Source organism: Cimex lectularius, unplaced genomic scaffold (genome assembly GCF_000648675.2).
Source record: "Cimex lectularius strain Harlan isolate CLEC.00 unplaced genomic scaffold, Clec_2.1 scaffold21, whole genome shotgun sequence".
Classification (NCBI taxonomy): domain Eukaryota; kingdom Metazoa; phylum Arthropoda; class Insecta; order Hemiptera; family Cimicidae; genus Cimex; species Cimex lectularius.
Genome location: NW_019392671.1, coordinates 1935581 through 1959188, shown reverse-complemented (window position 1 = coordinate 1959188; position 23608 = coordinate 1935581). Strand labels below are relative to the sequence as shown.

The 23608-nt window shown below is 36.7% G+C and overlaps 1 protein-coding gene across 6 annotated transcripts in view; it reads right to left on the bottom strand.

The window, feature by feature from the left end:
• The window catches only part of LOC106668556 (solute carrier family 12 member 6), a 468955-nt gene that overhangs the window by 356046 nt on the left and 89301 nt on the right, over positions 1-23608 (bottom strand). For all 6 annotated transcript variants that reach the window (XM_014397420.2, XM_014397419.2, XM_024225292.1 and 3 more), the window contains one exon: positions 11999-12056. In XM_014397420.2, the coding sequence (XP_014252906.1) occupies positions 11999-12056 (58 nt within the window). The remainder of the gene's footprint in view (positions 1-11998; positions 12057-23608) is intronic.

Sequence of the window (23608 nt, the reverse complement as noted above, 5' to 3'; positions counted from 1 at the left end):
GGCGATTCTACACTCCCTCTCTCTCACTCTCTCTCTCTCTCTCTCTCTTTCTCTCTCTCTTTCTCTCTCTCTATCTATCTATCTATCTATCTATCTATCTATCTATCTATCTCTCTCTCTCTCTCTCTATCTATCTATCTATCTATCTATCTATCTATCTCTTTCTCTCTACCTCTATAGTACCCTATGGATTGTACATATCCTGTACAGTAAAAAAAAGTATAATACCAATTTTTGTTATAGTATCAATATTGTTTTCTCGAGCTAATAAGTGCTAAAATATTACATTAAAATCACATGTAAGCGAATTTAGGTTTAGTTGATAATTTAATTTGCGCAATTGACCTTCTATGGAGCAACTAATAAACTTAATCAACTTAATTGCTCAAATTTGTATGTGAAACCTGACTGATAAAGTAAGTTAGGACGTTAGGAAAGTAACCCAGATGAAGCCATTATAGCCCTAGCAATTTTTTACACAACAAAGAACATTTTACAGTTTTTTACTTCAATAATTCAATCAGAGATAATTATTATTGTTTTTATCAAATGTTTAATTGACAAAGTAAATTGAAAAGGTCGAATGATTCAGCCAAGCTATAAAAACAAACTAGCACGGTTAAGTACTGTAGTAACACTCAGAACACTCTTTCACCCCATTAGCATAGCTCCGCCATATACATTTGGCGTTATTTGCATGCCTACATACTGATCATGACTACAATTTGAAACGTTTCTACAAATAACAAACAAATTAGACTAGGTATTTCAAAAATATAAGTCAATTACGTCCAATGCTCATTTTACCTTCGACATGTTACGACACAGAAAATATTGCAGAGTGAACGTTGTTGATTGGAGAGCTCCTAAAGTAAAAAGGCCGGACGAACCGGGTCGTGCAGATAGTAATTTCAATCAAATCAAATGCGTTCATCGGTTCAAGGGAATTGGGGAGACTGGACTTCATTCCTAATTCATTTATTTAGTTAGTCCTTCTGTTTGTCCTGACTTTTACGTTCACAGTGGATTACAATTACCCTTTGCAAATGTAATGTTTCGCAATTCAATTGAAAAATTCAAATCTACTTTTTTTTAATTATGAAGCAACCGCTATTGGTTTGGGGTGTTTTCCAGTAGTTTTGTAACCCGGGGCGTGTTTAAATTTTTTTACATCTTTGTCCATTTAAAATGAAACGCAGAATCAAAAGAACAGGAGTGTGTTACCTCTTTTTATTACCTTTTCGAAAAAAGGATACAAATAGTTGTTTTCCATTTAATGGTGTAGCGAATTTTTACCAGACGAACAGCTGTTTTATGTCCCATTATTTTTGTAACTCTATTTCTACGGCATGGATTTTAATTTTATTAAGCACTACTGTTTTATATTTTTATATTTCGTAATTTCAAAATTTTACAGCTTTTTTTATAAACAAGAAGTTATTTCTCCTCTCCTGGGGGTTATCTAGAACAATTGCTCGCTGCAATTGATCGCCTATTTCAGCTCTGCAAAATAAAAATTAAACTTTTCAATAAAATGAAAGATTTTGGAAAAACCGAAATGTGAAAGATACATCTGTTCATAAGAAGCGATTTTCTGATCGACTTCGAATTTTTCCCGTTACCGCCCAACTTAGATTATAAAAACATTGCAAACTTTTTTTTCCAGATGGTAATCGATGTTTAACTTTGGAACATAGTTTTTGATACAGAATATACCTAAAAGACAGTTTCTATAAACAGCGTAAAGGGTGACGAGTTGCAAGTTCTTCAAGGTAAGATACATTCAGCAATATACTTGAAAAAATTTTCAGGATCGAATTCTTATGAATGCAGTTTCATTCTGGGTACAGAAGGTTGTAGATTAATTTTTTTAAATGCATTTTTTTAAATTCATCAAAAATAGGATTAACCGCCTTAAGTTGCAGGCCATTACCCTCCCAATCATATGTAAGCCCGGCTGTATAACTCCGGTTGTATAGAATATTTCAATGAGTAAAAACTAAGATAGTCAAAAAGAGGATCGGAGGTTCGTTTGGTACTAATAGTCCGTGGTCGTTTGAACAGCCCTTGTGTCTTGGATCAGGGTGATCAGCGATACCCGGAAAAGGGATTTTGGCTGGGTAAACAGAACCGTCCAGAGCCCGGAAGGAGAAACGAGGTACGAGGTGAAATTCACCGGACAAAGACCAAAAATAGCAGCTATTGTGTGAGTGTGGGTTAAGCCTGACAGTTCTTAAATTTCGTCAAACAAAAATTTGATGACTTGGTAAAAAGTGGGTAACAAGTATAGTATTACCTATAATATGGGACTTTTCCTCACTGAAGATTGCGTAATGCTAAAACGCGTTTGAATGACTCAAAGACCCGCGAGTGGAGACAGTTCAGCATGAGTTCACCGACTCGCAGACCAAAACCCATCATCAACACTTTATAAACTTTGTACTTTTCCCAATTAAAAACTCGGCCACCATGGTTCCCTGATACAAGACAAACACAATCAACCAAATAAACTGGCAAATTCAATTAAAAAACTTCTAAGGCACAACATTGATAAAACCAACCACTTTGACAGATTAGATTAGATTTTATAGGAGCTAGCCTCTTTACGACCGCCACCAGTATTGGTCTATTATGCATCTCCATTTTTATCTAGAGCTCCTCGTTAAGCTTGAAGGCTTTTCCTCTTCCAGGATTAGCAATCTCAGCCAACATAAGCCTTCCTACCAACAGAGGAGTGTTCCGCTTTTGTTCTTCTTCTTGACAATACCTGCACAGGCTTGTTTCTGCCACTCCGAGTCTATACATATGCTTCCGGAGTCTGCAGTGTCCCGTTAGCAGTTCAACTATTATTCTAGTCCTAGCACGTCCTAGATTTAGAAGTTCTGCTGTTAGCTTCTGCGATGGTCCTTTGAACATTTTTTCGTATGCCTCTGTCCTGGACTACATTTCCATTGAGCAGGGGATTTATCCATTGTTTAATGGATCCGCGTTTTGGGCAGTTTGGTAAGCCACAAAAGGGTTCAGAGACAAGTCCGAAGTCGTCGAATGTAATATACTATATGCTGCAAGTGCCTTTAATAATTTCTGTAGGGATTAAAATGACGATAGTTTGTATAAACCAATTGGACAGATAATGGCATATACGCCGCAACATGTGGATGCTCATAGAAATACATCGGGCGGACAAGACGAAAAATAAAAAATAGGTACAAAGAAGAATTAAAAAAATTAGGGACCGACCACAACAGAAAATATTTACCTAACTCACCTCACAGAAAACCATCACGAATTATCAACAATACAGACAAGCGTGAACTACCAGATGCCGTAGAAGATATAAACTTAATTGAGAACTTGGAAATATACAACATTTGCAACTAATTATTCAGAAATCGTGAAATGCGGTATGGTGTGATGTAGGTTTCTGAAACTTACATCACACCATACCGCATCTCACGATTTCTGAATTATTATCGATTAACGGTCACTAATCACCACACATTTGCAACTAATAAAAATCCATAGCACACAAATTAACAAAACACTAAGATTTTTAAAATCATCACGAAAAACACAACCCAACAATGAAAACAGCGAAATAAGCGACACGCTTATAACCGAGCCCATCAGTTTAGGCCGACCGAGGTCATCGCAAAAATAAAATTACATAATAAAATAAGTAAAATGGGCACTCTCAACACGACATACAAGAATGACACAATTACGCAAAAACAAACACTTTGAGCCCTGAAGATGATCTCAATAAAGATCGAAACGTTGGCAAGATAAAGAAAATGTTTTTCTAAAACCTACGTCACACCTGACTGCATCTCACGATCTCAGAATAATTAATAAAATAAGTTTAAATTAACCATATTTTGAATATGAGGGCCGCAAATTCAACTCAGTTGAGAAAGGATTCTTGTTTATTTTGGCTATTAATATTAATGTAGAATATGGTAATCCAAGTCGTATCCGTGTATATTTCGTTGATGTTTCAAGCAGATAGGAATAAATATATTATCCATGAGGTGGAAGACGATATAATTTTAAGCACGCTCGATTTCGTGCGTTTTTTATGATGAATTTTATTATAAATTAAGTTTTTATGAAGTTGCAAAAAAATTAATTAAATTAAAGCTTTAAATGATGATGTATTGTATTAGAAGTCATAATTCGGCCAAATGACGTACGAAAGCGTCCAAGAGTTTCATTATCAAGAAAAACCTGACATTATGTTTATCTAGATGTATATCGAAATTCAAAATTTTACTGAACTCTATCGCGTTTTTAAATATGGATAATCTCATGGAAAGGAAGGAATGCACTTTTAGATTTTTTCCTGATTGTAATTTTCCCACCAGCTTCGGTTCAACAAAGTCACGGATGTAAGCACAGACCTTCCGGCTAATTTAAGTAAGTGCTGTCATCAGTGATTTATGTGCATTACAACTTATTTGAATTTTTAAATGGAGGAAAATTTTTCCTTTCTCCAGAAACCGACGCCGATTGTGAGCAAGATTGTGCAATAAATGGTCGATAAAAATAGGTCAGGAAGCAATCGATTTTATAAGATACACTAAGAGACAAATAATTCATTGGTGGAAACGGACTAAAATTATCTTGATGCCCAGTAAACAAAAACAACACACTCACGTCGATAATTTTCCTACGGAGTTGATAATTATAACACGTTGGTCTTTCAACGCCACAACAAATAAGGGTACGACATTTCCAAAACTCGGGGATAGGAAATGAATCGGAAGTGGACCAACAAAATAAAAGGAAAGGATACGGGAAACGGTAAAATAAAATAAATAAAAGGACACTTGTTGAAACAAAATTAACTGAAAACATAAAATATATTTACAATTTATGTAAATGCCTGTTTTTACAACGCTCTGTAAATTCATATTTCCGGATAAACTTTTATGTATTGAGCAATGTATAAATCTATAATTATTTGGTTTAAGCCATGTCTGATCTGCGTATACGTGTTTTATGTAACGATTGTTTATATGCTGATACCATGATATCTTTAATTTCAAAAGTTTGTGTGCTCGTGTGTTGGAAAAGCAAAACAAAAAAAGCAATGTGATAAACCTTGTCAGAATTTGTTTGTTGCTGTACAGAATTTCCATGGGGTCGACATGAATAATCATGGAAAAATATATCTGAGCCTCAGAAAATATCCTTTTTAAATCGTAAGACAAATGAATGAAAAACTTCCCTCAGTCCTCAATTAGTAGATTGTTTGGCATATTGCATTGAGTTTTTGAATTTGAAGGTGTTGAGGAAATACTTTTTGAAACGACTGCCTTAGATGGTAAGACTTACCATGTCAGTCAGATAAGATAAACCCAATTTCTTGACTGGAAAAGTGCATATATTCCTGGACACCCAATCAGCACAGGAAGGATTTAGACTCGTCTATTCTTAAGTCACGGCCGATCTGAAAATGTTGAACATGTCTTCAACCCCTGGAAAAACTAAATCTGATAACTCTTGCCGGTGCTAGGAGATGAGGAGATTTAAAGCAACGAACAGGCCTACGAACTGGAATAAAGAAGCCGCTCACACATTGTTGGACGAGAACCCCATATGCAATATTGCTAACAGTGGAACTGAACAAATGGATAGAGAAAGAAAGGATACGTTGAATGAATTAAGTATCTGCAAAATAATGAAGGAAACCAGTCGAAATCGTAACCCGTAATACAAAAATACCTCTCTCTCAGAAGATAAGGATTAAGAAAATAATTGGTCTTCTCAGAATTGAATTATAACCTTAGCTATAGAAAAAAGGGTGACAAAAACATGCTGATTCTTTCAGATAACATCAGATACATAGGAACATGTACTGCAAAGCATTTTGCTAAAAACGGTACTGTTTCATCAGAAACGTTACACTAACTGCAAGAACAATTATGGTAGAGAAACCTAGCAAAATGATCAGCAACCTTAACGGTACAATCTAGAGTATAAAAACAATGACAGTTCAATAGCACAATACACCTTTTAAGTCGCAGTAGAAGAAAGGCACAGCATGACTTTGTACCATCATCTTCACATATCTTATGGCAAGTCGATAACCTCTTACCCCAAGCGAAACATCTTTGGCGGGTCTTCCATCTTTCACGTTAAGGCCCCTCAAGTTTATAAATGATAAGAAGTACACGAAAAGTACGCAGATATACATATTTTTGGTCACTCAGGTAGCGATAAAACTAATTGCATATGTTTTTAGATCCAAACTAGTCTTGGAATGTTTAAATTGTCTAATGCCTCCAGGAAAACACAACACGGTTACCTTATGATGGGTTCCGGGGTATGAATGTGTGGAATGAATGAGCAGGCTGACGAACAACCAACAAGAAGCCGCCCTCTCACCTATGAAACAAGAACCACATTTATTCGCACGGGTGTGCTAAAGTTGGAGCTGGAAAAATGGCGTGAGAAAGAAATCAAGCGCAGGACAAAAATTCCAGGGTATGAGGCAAGCTTTGTCATTTCGGACCTCGAGGTACACTTAATTAACCCTGTAATTAAGCAGAGTTTGCACAGGGGTGTTCAAACAAAGGAAAGGAACAAACAAAACGTAAATTAAACCGTCTTACATTTTTATTGGAAATAACTTATAATATGAAGAACAAACTTTATATTAACGGACCTACGGACTAGTAAGAAATTAACCATGCAGTTTCAGCGGTAGTCGACTCCATAGTCCATCGACGATGTGGATGGCCACCTGTTTTGGAGGATTGCTTGGTGTATATACCTTTTCTTGTTTGTTTAAATCTTTTGTCGAATTGACCTTCAAATGTTGAAAACTAGCCAATGCACACTTAGCGTGAGGGATTAAGGGGCAAAGATGTCTCGAGAACATCGTCAATTAAAGCGATGTGGCGGGTTCTCGAGATGGGAATGTATAGAGAGGGCACGAGCAGTAGGCTTAGGATGGACCGAGAGGAATGGGGAAGGGATTAGTTAGTTGACTCAATGAACGTTGAGGTCTTTGACAATTTGTATGAGGACTTTTGGTTAGAAGGATTGAATCCGCTGTATGTTGGATGGCTTGGCAGAACCGCACAGTACTATTTCTTACGCCCAAAATTGTCGCAGTAAAGGCCTTGTACAAGGTTCGTTTAGTGTTGACAGTCAGGACGGATTTCGGTCCTAGAACTCTTCGTAGTTATCCTAGTCTTCTGTTAAGTTGTCTTTGGTCTTGAGTGGGGTTTCCACATCTGCTGTCTTAAGTATAGGGCTTGGATTGAAATCGCTATTTCTTTCTTCTTTAGGCACAGTGGAGGGCAAGATGTTTTTTTTTCAATGTGGACGTACACTGACTACTCTTTTCTTCATTCAGTCTTGTCCTCCACTTTTTCACCAGTTTTCGATTTGCTCAAGATGTTGTTGGGTGTTGGAGGTAACTTTGGTAGGATCCGAGTTAGAGGAAAAAATTATGTTATCGTCCGCGTAGGTGGTGATAATTGTATTAGGGCGCATAGGGTGCATCTACGGATAAATGATACAAAGGATGGAACCAAAAATGCTTGGAGTCGCCGACTTGTATTTGTGTAAGTTCCGAATACTCATTGTCGCTTCATTCTAAAGCAGCGGTCTGTTAGATAATAATTCAGGAATTTCAGGATAAAGTATTAGGGGGTAGATAGGAAGCGTTTGAGTTTATAATCTCCGGGTGCCAGACCCCATCAAAAGCCTGTTCTAGGTTATCCTACCCAAGGGTCATTTTTTGTTTTTTGTAACTTTTTATACATCTTTAGATCCTGCATATTACTTTATTTTTCTACCNATATAATGACGTAGAAATAAACTCAAAGCAAATGCAGAAAATTAAATTAAAGAAAGGTGGTAATAGGGGAAGGGAATGACAAAAAATGTCACAGAAGGCTATGCGAAAATTTCATCAAACAATTTCCTGGAAGAATGTTAAGCTTTTTAATTGTATTTGACTTTGTAAACATATTGCAAAACTTGTGAATACCATCGTGAACACGTTCTGATACATACCTATTCTGAACAAGTTAGATCATTCAAGTGTATTCGTATCTTAATGACACATTTAACGCTTGCATGAATACCTTAATTATTTTAATGTTTTTACATATTTTAACAATCCGTTATTCATAAAATGTACGTACTTGTAGGGCTTATGTTAAATTTAATTTAATTCTTAAGGAGGTACAATTTTAAGAAATACAGATGGAAATGGTTTTAACTAACGCTGGAAGTTCATTTCTCAGTTCGTTACACTCATCACTTGACCCCTTTTACTCTCGTTCCATTTAAATTATACCAACAATATAGATTCATCAATTTAATATACCTCGTTTTAAACATAAATCAATTTGTATGATGGTATATAGATCGTAAACGAGAGAAAATAAAAACGAAATGGGCGTAACGAACGCAAAATGGAAAATCCATTGGGTATAACACATGGTCAAATTACGCAGCGAGAAAATGCAATGGGCTCGATTATCACAGAAATATTTACAACCCGTATCAAGATTTAATTTTCGGAAACAGGTGACTAGCTTCTATTCCACTGAACACCAAGGTTTGGGCTGACTGCTTCTATAATCCAATCCCTTTTTGTTATGTGGGTTACTTCGAAATGCTTCTTCCAAATGGGGTCGCCATGATATTAAACGAGAACCGTACGAAAACAGTTATAAAGCTATTTAAGCTGCTTAAGAGAGACGATTTACATTTCCCTCTTTATATTCAAGCAACAGTCATTGTTTTTGTTTTTTCTTTCTTTTAAGCCTATCATAATAAGCTTTTAGTTATGACGGCCGTATTTTCTTCCATCTACTTCGCCACAGGGATTTAAGAAAAATATCCAGCTTTCTTAAATCTTTACATAAGGCCAATGTTGCCAATCAAAATTAGTGCCAAGTCTATAAATTATAATTTGAAGTGTACAATAATCACTGAATTATCTTTTACTGTCTTTTTAACATTTGCAATTCTTGCTGGTCCATTTTAATGACTACCAACCGACTAAACTTTCTTACAACTTTAATTCTGCTCAACTATATAATTCTTTTCCACAAACAAAGCAAACCTGCCATCTTTCCTTCATCCTACCGTCCTATCAGTCTCCTTCCTACGATGAGTAAAATTTTCGACAAACTCCTATTAAAACGCCTGTACCTTCTCATTTAGGTAACTTACACTTTTTTATTTTATAATCTTGTGGACGATATTTTATCCTCCCTTGAGAGCAGAAGTTGTCCGAATGTGTTCCTTGCCATTGCTCAAGCTTTTGACATGGTTTCGCACCCAGCCCTCCTGTGGAAGCTGAAAGGCATCTTACTCAGGACCTACCACCTAATCCTTAAAATCGTACCTGTCTGACCGTATCGATATCCTTTACCTATCCTACCCAAGCTGGCGTCCAACATGGAAACATTATTTGACCTTTCCTTTACATTATATACTGCTGACATTCCTATCCTTCCAGAAACAATTTTCTCCTCTTTTGCTGATGGTACAGCAATCCTTTACCCTCGTAAAGATCCAGATACCGTACCGATACATTCAAATCAATTTAACTCGACGTTGGGTCCAAAAAGTAGAGAATTAAAATAAATGAAACCAAGAGGTTGAGAAGAGAATTACACACCCTCTGTTTATTTTATGATAATTTTTTAAATAAAGTTATTCCGGTGTTTTGATAAATTTTCTGCCTAACCATCATAATTAAATAATTTTTATAAAAACACATGAATTTTTGAACTAGTTTAATTTGATTTACATTAAAATAAGCAAGTTGTAATTAATATATCAACAAAATTACATATACATAGTTTGAAATAAACTACAAAAAATACTGGTCCGGTTCTGACGATACTCGACGAAAATGGTGTAATTTTATGAGCAAATCCATGTAATAAATTGTTAGTTACATTTTATGAACAAAACCGTGTAATAAATTTTAGTTAAATTTTATGAGACAACCATGTAATAAATTGTTAGTTAAATTTAATTGTTTTAAATAAATTTATTCCGGTGTTTTGATCAAATTTCTGCCTAACCATCATAATTAAATAATTGTTATAAAAACGCATGAATTTTTGAACTAGTTTAATTTGATTTACATTAAAATAAGCACGTTGTAATTAATGTATCAAATCTACGGCTCCGGTTCATGCACTAAATTGTTAGTTAAATTTTCTGAACAAAACCATACAATAAATTGTTAGTTACGTTTTATGAGCAAAACCATGAAATAAATTATTAGTTAAATTTTATGAACAAAACCGAGTAATAAATTTTAGTAAAATTTTATGAGAAAAACCATATAATAAATTGTTAGTTAAATTCATTCTATCAATAAATGGAATTCCGGTGTTTTGATAAATTTTCTGCCAAACCATTAAAATTAATTCTTTTTTAATAAAAACTCATGAATTTTTGACACTATGACAATAATATATATAGTTTGAAATAAAAATATGAGTGTCCGGTTCTTTTGTCTTCGACTGTACTCGACGAAAATCTGGACAGAGGGGATCTTGGTTGTAACGCGTAGCGTAGAGTAGGGTAGCGTTGCGTGTCATCGGGTAGATGTGCACGGGGGTAATACTGTCTTACGGAAAATTGGGCATTGGATTTGCATCGGGTGGCTTTTAGTCACGTCGTGTAGCGTTCCCTCGGGTAAGTGTGCTGGAGCAAAAAATACCTAATATGTTGACTACCCTCTGGATAGTTGTTGCTGCCTCATAAATGGCCTTTATTGTTACTTTTCCTTTTCAGGTTTTAAAGTAATGACCGTCGTGCACTTTTTTTCCAATCGTGTTGATTCGGCAAGCAACTCCATTCTGTTTTACAACATTTTGCAGGTCATCAGGTGAAGGTCCTTTAGATCTCATCTTCCATCACTGCACGCATGTTTTTATAATTTCCTTTTCCCTATCTCGATTTAAGTAAGGCAGTAGTATCCGGCGGACTTTTTGTTCCAAATGAACATCTTGTTCTACTACTTTCGCTAACAGAACATGATAGCATTCATAGTGCTTCCGAACACTTTGATTAATGAGTTTGGACAATTTACCATGTGAGATGTGCGGCATACTTCATTTTTAAAAATTGTAAAGGCACATCAAATAACGAGTAAGCTGGCGTTATCCTTGTTAGTATTCTGAGCAATTAAATGTGGGATTTTTTACAGTTCTAGTATTTGTGATCTTCTTTTTTTTAAATCTGTATAATGTATTAAATTGTGTAAATGATGTGTGGAAATGTTAGTCATTTGTTACATTTTTTGTTTAATTAGTTAATTTGTGTATTGAAAGTGCTTTTTTCTTTTGTACTCCACGTCAAAAACAATAAGGTTATGCGACAAATTGTACAAGAGAAACGATAAATGTGTGAGATCGTTCGGGATGCCGCCTTGTCCTATAAAGGACACATTTCAAGGACGTTATTCGGACAGTCATGATCAACGAGACGAGCATAATTAAGAAAGGACGAAGGTGCATTGGGAAATCAACCGGCCTGCTGAAAATGAGAAGCAATTCAGCCAATAGTACTTAACTCGAACAGGTCCGCCCCCAATCGATATTGGTAAATATCCTCGTATTTATAACCCGGTTTAAAGGGTTGTTACAATCGTAATTTACCATGAGATTCTAACCGAGAGAAAAAAACCCTTCAGACAACAACTATGAAATAATGTAAATTATTATTATATTTCAAAACAGTGTTTAAAAAAATGTTCTGTGTCGATATCAGTCCTAAAATTTATTATAAAGATTAAATACCAAAGATAATAGCTTTTATTAATAATTGGAATGTTTAATCGAAAATTCATTTTCATAGCTTCTTCAGAAAAAAATAGAACATCCTTATCGTCAAGAAAAGCCTTTCGAGAAAAAAAATCTCTATGTAATATAACGTTTTATGCAAATGACAAGTATAGAAAACGGAACAGAGGTGCAAATTTTATTAGTTTTGTTAGGAAAATCACCTGATGTAGGAGATAGCATAAGAGGGGTTGCCCCGTTCATTCCGGATCCACGTCTCATCTGAAACATAGTAAGAAGCTTTAAATTACTGAACAGTCTTAGGCAAAAGTACAATTGAAGCAGAACAATGGGCATTAACAAAATCCCAATTCTTACAACGTCCATTAGAATATACCAAGGTACACAATAGATTTCTTTACAATAAATTTACAATACTTCTTCATAAACAAAAAAATTCTTAATGTCTGTAGAAAAAATGCATATTTTCATCACACCGTTAATTAATAAACTGATGAGAAAAAAATCCGTGTAATTTCATTTCACGCGAACGTATTACTGCAACTAGTTGTAAGAAAGAAAAACCAATATTTCTTACATCTTGCATCTTAAGCAAACATTTTAGTCCTTTTTAAAGTATTGTAAAGCAATTAGTGTGAATTATATGATGTTAAGGATTACAAATGAAGCCACAGAACGAAAAAAGCATTTAAATGGTATAAAATTGTGAGGCCAAATAAATTCGGATCATTTTGGTATGCCACGTGGTGGCGCTTAATCGTACTAGTAACTTGAGGGTAGCCTTGAAATATTAAATTACAGGTAGTTCAAAATAGATTGCTTTGCGTGTGTACAAATCTACGAATAATAGTAACAAGAAAAGTTCGTTCGGGTTTTCACTTGCGATTGTTAATACCATTAATTAAGCTTTCTCTTTACAGAGGAGAATTAGGTTTGCTCCAGCCCAGAAGTCGTTCAAAATGTTTACAAATATACTCCACCAAACCCAAAGCATCACTGATTGTTGTGAATATTCGGTTTTCCCTTCAATAGGACATGGTCATTTCGTAACAGCCGATGGTATGCCTCCTGGTGTTAATGTAAACGATCTATTTTTCGTGGAAGGTGACAATCCGGTCAAAATACAGGGGTATTCACTATGTTTGTAAGACGTTAACTCTAAGGTAACTACGTGGATGTCCTCAGAAAAAAAAGGGTTTAAACAAAAAAAAATTTAAATAAGGTTAATCCTTCTAATTAAAGAAATAATATAAAACATATATACATTAATTTACAAACAATAAAAACTTATTATAAAGACTTTACTCACAATCTACACTCAGCTGAGATATAAAATATGAATTTAGGAGAGATCAGAAGACAGAAATCTAAAAGCACGTATTCACGTGGTCGACCCAAGAAGAGAAGAGAGAAAAAAATCCTTTTTTTTTATCTGAGAGGTTTTTCGCCGCGAAAACTCTGTATCTTTTTGTGGCGCCCTCTTTCAGGCTGGCGCCCTTTTCCAAAATTCTCCAACACATATATTTATGTTATAACTCGAATAAAGAAATATCCAGTAAATGCCCCCTTCTTTACTTAGCATTTTAAACGTTAATTTTTCCGCAATGCTTCGCCTGGTAATTGGTAGAATAACCAAAAATAAAGCTATAACAGTCCTTAAAGGCTTGTTGTTGTTTGTTTTGGTTTTGTTTTCTGTTAAATTGTAAGATGCCAGAAGTTAATAAGAAAAGGATAATTAATCAACTCTTTCATTCAAAATCCAATATGCACTCGAAAAGTACTAACAAATGGCACGCTTCAATTTGTGCCGACATAGATAACTTGTAACCTAATGTCTAACAGCCTACTACTTTATAGCATAGGGGATGTATCAATTCTCTGATTTAATTAATGGGTATTTAAGAATAAAAATACGTGTAAACAAAAAAAAGATCATATATATGTATATACCCTTGCCGCTGAAGCCTTGTATAGCGCATCGAGCAGTTCCATGAGATACTGGAGCAGCTTCTCCTGTGAGTCCTTTTTAGCTGCTTCAGGAGCCAACGATTGGAGTAACTTGGGTAATCCAGTTAAGGCATGAGAGAGCCTTCTTTAATTTCCAGAAAGTACTAACTATTTAATATTTATCATGCTTACACCCAAAGATATTATAGTTGCCAAAACGAGGAGCCAGGAAAACGATTTAGGACCACCAAGAACATCGGAAACCCGCATGAGGTCGACGTGGCTAAAGTTTTTCGACAAAAGATAAATACGAAATTGGCAAGTAAATATATAAGTATCAATGTGAATTTAAAAAAGTTAAATCTACTATGCATAATTTAACCAATTTGATTTTAGGCATGCGAACAGGTTTTACTACAAATGAGGCAACTATTGCAGTATTTCTCCATTTAGTCGGGACCTATGACAAAGTAGATCTTGTTGTAGATCATTTAGTCGATTTTAGCACGTTCAATGAGTGTAATAGGTTTACCCACTCAATTCACTAAAAATGTTATAAACCTAATTTCAAAAAAGGTAATATTATAATTTGTGAGCATTTCGATGGTTCCGCGGCTATCTCAATTCCGCGTACCATAGGGTCGTATCGTAAAGTTCGAAACTTTTCTCCATTTTTACGAGATATTATTATGAATTACGTTATTACCGTCCTTTTACAACAAAGAGGAGACTTCTTTTAGCTCGGGTAACATTAAAAGTTCAAAATTACCGATTTTCTGAGATCAAGCTAAAATCAAACACGCGTTCATTTTTCAAGAAGCAGAAATTGTTGCAGCCCGTTAGTACAAAAAGTAAAGTCTATAAAAGAGTTCAAGATAAAGTGATAAGATTGTAAATCAAAATATGTAAATGCAGTGCCGGGTATGATTTTTATTATTTCGACGTTACTGGTCATTTTGTTCTGTCTGTCCCGCTAGTCTGGATTGTCAGATTGATATATTGCCACATTTTAGTTTCTGGCCTGTGCGAATTCTCTTAAGTTTCTTTTATAAGACCGTCGGGATGGAGTGAGTATTTCCGATTTTTCTTTGTTGTCGTTGCCTTTCGTTCATTATTTCTAGGTCTTATTTAATATTAAGCCATTTATTTTTAGTGGTCCAATTGACCATATTAATTATTTTTATTAATTACGTAAAAGAATAATTAGTTTTATGTATTGTTCAGGTCGGTCTTTGTGATCGTGAGCAAACATCGTGAAATGCTGAAACACATCTAGCTTACCAACTCAGAGAGGGTAGGCACATCAATATGATCGGTGAGGCCCAAATTGATTCAATTAGTGCTGGGTCAGTATGATTTTTGCGAATTCAAGTCTCTTTTATAAGGTCATGAAAGGTGGAATGCGTCTTTCGGAGATTACTTGGTTTGTCGTTGCCTTAGTTTGATTAAGTCATTTAATTTCCATCTGTGATTTCTAGGACTATGTGAGGAGGTAGGCAAAAATCGTCGGTAAGGATCAGATAATACCTTCACTCCGCAAACCACAGGAAGGAATTACACAAAATATATTAATAGAATTTTACTTATTATTTTGTTGTTTTGGAACATTGAGATCGATCTATATCTCCTGACTGACGAAATTAGTTCGACTTCTGCATGATCATTTGACTCATCATTTAGATTAATGATAGTACGGTTTATCAATGAGTAGCAATTGTGCTCTCTTGCTGAATAAGAAATCATACGATTTTCATGAACAAACCCCTACCACTTGTTTTTCAATACATTGATTTTCCTTTCCTAATTGTTCCCAGTACGTCTCACTTGGGAGAAATCAACTTGAAAAAAATTCATTGTTCAAAGCTATCACACTCGTGAAATTTCAAATCCAGACAGTGAAAATAACTTCTAAATGTTTATTAATTAATTTGGCTATATATATATATATATATATTTTTTTTTTTTTGACAGGGGCATCCGACAGCTTGGTCATTTCAGCCCGAAGCACTAGCAAAATTTCGCAACACGCTCTATACACATCACACCAATAAATACATTCATACCTATTTACATTGATCGCTTTCATATTTGGTAGATGGAGTACTCGATATTCCTCCATCTACCTGTTCCCTATAATAGACTACTCTAATTTGGTGTCGATGGGGTAGTTTAAAAGTTTTCCGCCGTAGACCCAAGTCACTTCCGCAACATGAGGGGCGATAGAAGATCAGCCCCTCTCCATTCCCACCAATAAATACATTCACACAAACATAAATTGATCACACTAATACTGTTTGATAGATGGAGTACTCGATATTCCTCCATCTACCTGTTCACTACGATAAACTAATCTAAATTGGGGTCGATAGGGTGTTTTATAAAATTTCCGCCATCGGCCCAAGTCATACACACAACCTGAGAGGGGATGACGAAGCTGCTTGGCCATCAGCCCCTCCCCATTCATAACAATAAATACTCACTCATACAAGACACAGAAACACAAAACACATAACTTGACTTCTATATACAATAAAAAAATTCCCAATTCCCTTAAGAAGCGGAATAGAGGACCCTGAAACTCGCTGCTGCGTCCGAGAACCCCCTTTAAATCTGGCGGCATGCCTACTCGCGCCGTGAAGGGAGCCAAGGCACGACAAGCTTCGACTATGTGAGACACATCGAGCAACCTTTCTCTCCATAACGGACACCTTCGTGGGGATTGGTCCATGAGCAAGTGTCCATGTGTCAACCGAATATGACCTATTTTCAATGTGGCAAGAACTATTCTTTCTTTACGGCTCAGATACTCGGTGGGCCATCTGCAGGTCGTGCACTTAACACGAAGAAGTCTCTCGGATGACCCTGCCCACTGACGCTGCGATTTATCTCTTATCATCTTTTTTACAGCACGTTTAACGTCAGAGGGCCTGATCGCGATGGTCCGTTCGGGAGGGTGAGGCTTCCGGCTTTCTCCGCCGAGTCTGCGCGTTCGTTACCCTCCAGGCCGATGTGTCCAGGGTCCCAGACAACAATCACCGTTTTTCCGAGGCGCACAAATTTGGCATATATTTCTAGCAAGAGCATGACCAGAGGGTCCACAGAGAATCCGTCACGCAGCGCCCAAACAGTTCTCAGAGAGTCGGTACACACGAGGAAGGCTGAACCCTCCTCGGTCCGCACCGCCTCGAGAGCGTGCCAAATCGCGTACATTTCCGCCGTGTATACGCTGCAGTGCGGAGGCAACGACCAAGACTTGGCCGCTCCCTCGCTATACACAGCACGGGCCACACCATCGTCGGTTCGACCATCGACCCGTCCATAAAAACGAGACGAAAACCGTCGTCGAGGAGACGACAAGTTCCCAATCCGCACGATTCAGGCTCCACTTCGCGGGAGTGGAATACACTCCTCTCGAGTCGGAACTCCTCAACACTATCGGAAAGTGGTCACTCAGGTGGGGGTCCCCTAATGGAGCCCATTCTAACCGGGTGGCCAAAAATGTTGAGGCCAACGACAGGTCGATCGCGCTAAATCGGCCTATACTAAAATCAATATGTGTAGCAGCGCCGGTGTTAATAAGGAACAGGTCAGACGCGCCTATTAGGTCCCCATCTCTCTGCCCATAGCGTCCGTTCGCATCGACCCCCACCATGTTAGACACCAGAATTGGCGGGGGGAGCTGCTCGAACAGGGCAGTGACCTCACTGCGGTGCCACGATCCATCTGGAGGGAGATAGACGGAACACAGAGTGTGGTTCATCGGCGCCGCTATCCTCCCTGCGATCGCCTGTATTTATCCTCACCTCATGTACCTGTACGTTTTCTCTTATTAAGATGGCCACTCCTCCATGCGCTCTACCGCCCGGATCCGGCTGCACCTCTTTAGAGAAGGTTTTGTACCCCCCTCAGTTCGAGGCGCCATCGGTACATGTTCCGGGCAGGAGGATCAGGGCCAGCCGATGATGTTTCCGACCCAGACGTCATTTCTATATCCGTCACCCAATTAAGGAGTGACAGACCTACTGATGTTGAGGAGCTTTGGTGGGGCCAAGTTCGTCCCCGGCTTGTTGGGCTGTATCTCACGGCTAGCCGCGACTCCTCTTGCCAGGGATGTTTGGGAAGAGGATGTTAACATCCTCTTCTGGGGGAGGGTGACATCACCCACCCTTTCTATTGCCCCCACCATCATTTGGGGGGGGGGCTTTGGCGACTTCTCCTTTTGGAGGAGCAGCCGCCAGGGTTTGCTCCGGGACCCTCAGCCCAGGGGTTGGAGTTATGTATGTACTGGGTCGCCAATCCCAGGACGTGAGATCTTTAGTTCGACTCAAGAACCTTCCTCGGGGCGGTATACTGTTATGTGCTTATGTCAGTGTAAGTGTAGGTAGGGGGAGGGTGTAATATGTGTGAGCGCAGTTTACCCTCATGCCCGGGAGGATTTGGCTATATTGTAAAAATAAATTGTTAATTAAACATATACTTTTATTTCTACTACACTGACTCATCTGTATCATTGAGATTCCAAAGTAACAATTCAAAGTTTGAATTTTTGGTTGTAAGCCTCTGTAAAACTGCTTTGTACATTCTATATTATTAATAACTTCTTTTATTATTAAAAAATCTTATTGAGAACCATAGTATTTTTTTCAGAAATGTATAATTATGCTATTTGTCAATCCAAATGTCGATCGTTTTTTTTTTTTGCATTACAACAGAAGCAAATTTAATTTTTCTCTTTGAAGATATTTAGGGTTTAAAGGAATAATTTTTATTTCCAAAATAAAAGCTCTGAGATTTTATCCGGTCAAATTGAAATGATAATAAATAAAGAAAGCTGCCCCATTCTCTGTAATAATCCTTTAGTTTAAAAAAATATATATAATAATGATAAAAACCGGTAACGGAGAAGTCTTCCAATCGGTTTTTTATTCTAATAAAATCATTCTTCTCTTTAACAAACCGAGTTTCCCAGATATGCAGCTTTTTACGCGTTTAATAGTCGTCGCACACGAATGTCGGGCGTTATTGAATAAAATCGGGGTAGCATACGTGGCAAGTTGGAAAATCATATCATAGCATCCCTCCTTTGTCCTGTGTATGGTGGTCGGACTCAACAAACGCCTCCGATGTATGAAGATTTGAGGAACTCTGCCCCAATTTGGATTTTTGTTCACCATCTAATAAAATCTCAAACATTTTAACACGATCATTTGGCATATTTCTATTTATTCCCTAAAGGACAATAGTATACACCTCCAATTTATTTTACCTTCAGTGGTGAAAAGAAAAGTATATAAACGTTTTCATTCCTTTGAACTCTCATATAATATATATGGTAAAGAAAATTTTAATTATAAAATATTATGTGATTTACCCTAAAATTGTTCATTTCTGAAGGGGGAGGTGTTCGTAAAGAATTTAATCAAATAAATTTCTAAACCCATTTCATTTTATTTGAGTCTAACTATTGGTCTGCAATTCCTTGCTGTTTGATCTGCCAGTTCATCATTGAGCGTTGTAAATATCCCACTTATAAGCTAGGTTTTGGGCTGAGCAGTATGGGCTTTTCTGGACAGATTGAAAACTTATTTTTTAATATGCCCTTGCTTACCCTAAAACAACCCTCACCAAAACTGACGAACTCACTGCTACAATGGAGAGGGCTAAACTCAGAGGAGTGATTGGTCTGTTTACCGGTCACTGTCATTTGAGAAAACATCTACACAACATGGACAGGTTCAATAATAAATTTGTAAATCATGCCATGAGGATAAAGAAAAAGCCACCCTCGCTATCATCTTCGAATGCAAAGTAACCGCTCAATGGTGACATAACCTGGGATACAAAGCAAACCCAGGGATTGGAATTGCAGCAATTAATCATAATTAGCATAATCTAGTACTTTTTAGGAGAACGATCGAGGCGATTGCAGTGAACTAAGGAACTAGGAAAATACAATTATCCAGAAGGCTGCAGTGCTTGAGCAACAAAACCCCCACCTCCTACCATGCATTATCATCCATATTTACCTTCTTATAACATAATATGGTCTTGAAGTTGTTAACGGTGTGTCGCTGCACTTTTTTTTCTCTCAGAACATTAATGAAAACGACCCACTTTTAAGCTAGCTTTTACACTAGTTTTAAGAAAGAATTGCAGATCGACATGCAATAAATTTTTCTCCGTCCATATATGAAGATATATCATATCGATCCTCCAAACATGTCCAGCTGTATTCAGATGCGTTGAAACGTTTCTAACAGATATATTTAGTGACTCTGCAATATCTCATTTCTTTGAGTTTGGGTCATTTTGAAAAAAAGTTGAATTTTGTCATTATCAATGATCGAAGGACGACGAGATAACACTAAGGACTTAATTTACAATCCAATATTTACTAGTCCTCCTCTCTAATAAATACATTACATTGTTGTTATTTATATTATGACTATAAAGTTAGAATCTATTTGCACAATCATGCTTTGAATTTTTTTTATTTATAAAGAAACGCTAAAGCAATCAGTTAGAAAAGTGATAATATTTATCCTTCAACGACTGTAGGGTCTGTCGTCAATGTAGATAGAATGTAAATCATTTATAGCTCAACAGGAACGGGGCAAAACATCACATAGGCCACAATTGAACTCCCCGCTCCCAGAAGTAATCTTGACAATATCGAGATGACAACGAGGGAGCAACGAGGTCGGCAAATAAGGGAATATATTGTACATATCGTGCCCGCTTCTAATGCAAATATATATGATGTATTCGGATGCTGACTGGCGCCCCCGCCCCAAATCTACGACCCAGTTTTACAACATGTTAAATCCTAGGAATGAGTAAATTATGTTTAAACCGATCGTATCGATGCGGTTCCTATACATTCGGTTACTTAGCGTGTTAACTAGTGGTGATAAGAACCAGTATTGCATGTGTATTTGGACTCCAGAGAGAAAAAGATAAACATCTCTGAAAAGAAAACTTCTCGTGTGTCACCTTGGTTTTCACAAACAAAATTAACCCTTTTTTTAACAAGAGAGGCTTAACTAAAACTAAACAGGACCCTGTAAATCTTACCTTTTTATGAACAGATTTTCACAAGGTTTTCGCTATTTTTCATAAAGTTTGATGAAGTTGATAGTGACGTACATGAAAATGTAATGCACTTTATCAAAACATTAAAGAAGCTCAGAATTATTGCATTTTTGCAATAGAATGTTTATGATAAGAATAACTAGTAAACTGTCTTTATAGGTTAAATAGTTGTTGAGAAAAAAAATTAAATAATATTATTTTAGAAAATGGATCTTGGTTCCAAAAATCGCAGTAATTACAGTTTTTATCAACTTTGATGAAAAAATAAAAAATTAAATTTTTGTTTTCTGCTAAACTCCGTTTATATTTATGGATTATTCCATTCAATTCGATTTAGTGAAAAATGGGGAAAACCATTTTGAAAATCGGCGAAAAAATGGATAGATAAATCTGAAGTATTCATTTTACTTTTCTAACAGGATTGAAAAAATTGAAAAAAGTAATCATTGTAATGTTTTTTTCTTATAAATATACATTATATATTTATAAGAAATATACATTACTTATACAGCCCACGATTCCCCGGACAGCGGAAACCCGGGCCACGGCAGTATCACGTGCCCCCAGCACACCCTTTCAGATTAGATTTTATTTAGGATAGATCGTACAAGGGTGTGTGCATGTGTGTGGGGCCGTCCACACACCTCCACGATCTGGGGCTTCATAATGACCCAAGGATCCCAGGGGCATATACCCCACCCCGCCAATTGTACCACCACCCGACGGGCGGCACCCAAACCGCATCCCAAGACACCTCCCAACCTGAATAAAATGCAGACCATTGCATAAAATGAATATTCTTTTGTATTTAATTATTTTATCATTTTATCTTCATATTTCAGAAATTAGTTTTGTTTTTTTAGGAAAGTTAGTAGTTTGTCTATTTGGTCGGGGTCATCACCAAGCTAGTCTTTGAAGTGACTTGGAATTTACAGCCGATGTCTTTCTCCTTTTTTTTTTTTTTTTTTTTTTTTTTTTTTCAATTTGTCAAAACGTGTTTAACTGTTATCCTTTCTGTACAAACATCACAAAGCGGATTATCGTTTTTTACCATGAGATAAGGATGAGTAAGCCTACCAATTCTGAGCCTAGCAAGAACAACTTTCTCGTGCCTGGAACCTCTATGAGATGAGGCCCAAGATTGTACATAGTCTTTTACCTCCCAAATTTTGACATTAGAAGTCGTTTCCCATTCCTTTTTCCATAGCTGCCAAGGCTTTCTTTTATGCCAAGCTGTCACATCGGATTTTGGTGTTTTTGTAATTTTATCTCCATTAAGGACAACTCGCTTTGCCAAATATTCCGTAGCGTCTAGGAATCCACATGAATACTACACTATTTCCCCAATTTTGCAGTCATTCAATGGCAAATAGGATGTCTTGTATTCTGGATGTACAGAAAAGTTGTTTTTGAGTGCCAATACCGCCGACAAAGAATCAGTACAGATGACTATCTTCTCCTGGTTAGGGCTAATATAGTTAAGCACTTTGCTATTGCTATAATATCAACAGTGTATCTGCTACATATAAGTCGTAGGGTAAACATATACTGTGCATTATTATTACAAGTGACGAATTCAGTACCCGTCCCTACATCTTTTTTTTAGCCATCTATAAAACCTTGTGTTGGATACAAAAAGGTATCTATTGTTTTATAAAATTATTGACTATACATGTAGGGGGGAGTATTCTGCTTTAAAAATTTAGTAAGGCCTAAGCGTAAATTAGGCTTCGGAAGCAGCCAGGATGGTTTGAGTGAAACTCTGATTTCATAGAGATGGGGGATCGCAGCATTTATTAATTGGAAATGAGCAGCCACTCTAGATGGAAAATGTTTTCGTTGACAACGTAGAGCATTTTCAAACGGAATAGAGTTTGCACTTAGAAAAAGGGACACTAGAGGATAGGAAGGGCATGATAGAATTTCCACTGCAAAGTTCAAATCAAGTCTTAATCTCCGATGTTTGAGGGCTTGTTTTGATTCTCCGGCTTCTGCATGCACATAATAGATCTAACAGCACCTATGGCTAGACGCAAACCTGTGTTTTGTATCGGTCACTCATGGACAATGTTCTGTCAGTAACAGACCTTTATGCACAACTCCCATGATTCAGTTTAGAGTGAATGAGAAATCTGTAGATTTTTAGCATGCTAGCTCTATGAGCACCCCATGTCGTTCCACTAATCATTAGGAGAAAATTGATAAAATGCGAGCATTGTTCTTTCATTGTTTTCAAATGTTTAGACCAATTAACAGTACGATCGAAGATTACCTCTAAATATCGGACAGAATCAGCAAAGTCTACAGGTGTGCCATGAATTTTAAGCGACATATTTATATTAGGACTTCTCTTTGCAAAAAGGACCCCCTTAGATTTTGACAAAGAAATCTTGAAACCATTTTTGGTTAGCCAATCCGAAGCAGCGTTCAGAGCTTCCTGAATACTCTCTTCCATTACACTTAATTTTTTTCCCTTTAGATAAATAACGATGTCATAAGCATATTAAGTCCTATGCCAGTTGTATCGCGACCTTCGTACGGAACAGACGTGAGTTTAGTAGGGGGATAGAGATAACATCTCGAATCATCGCAAAATAAGTATAATCATTTTATTTTTTATTCGTATTCATTTTCAATATTCATTTGTACTAGAAAAAGGAAAGAAAATGGACATAGGCAGCGGGGTACCAGGTCCCCCGCAATTAATGCAAAATCTAATGTAATGCTAAAAAATAATGAACGATTAGGACCGGAGGAACAACTTAAACTTTAAC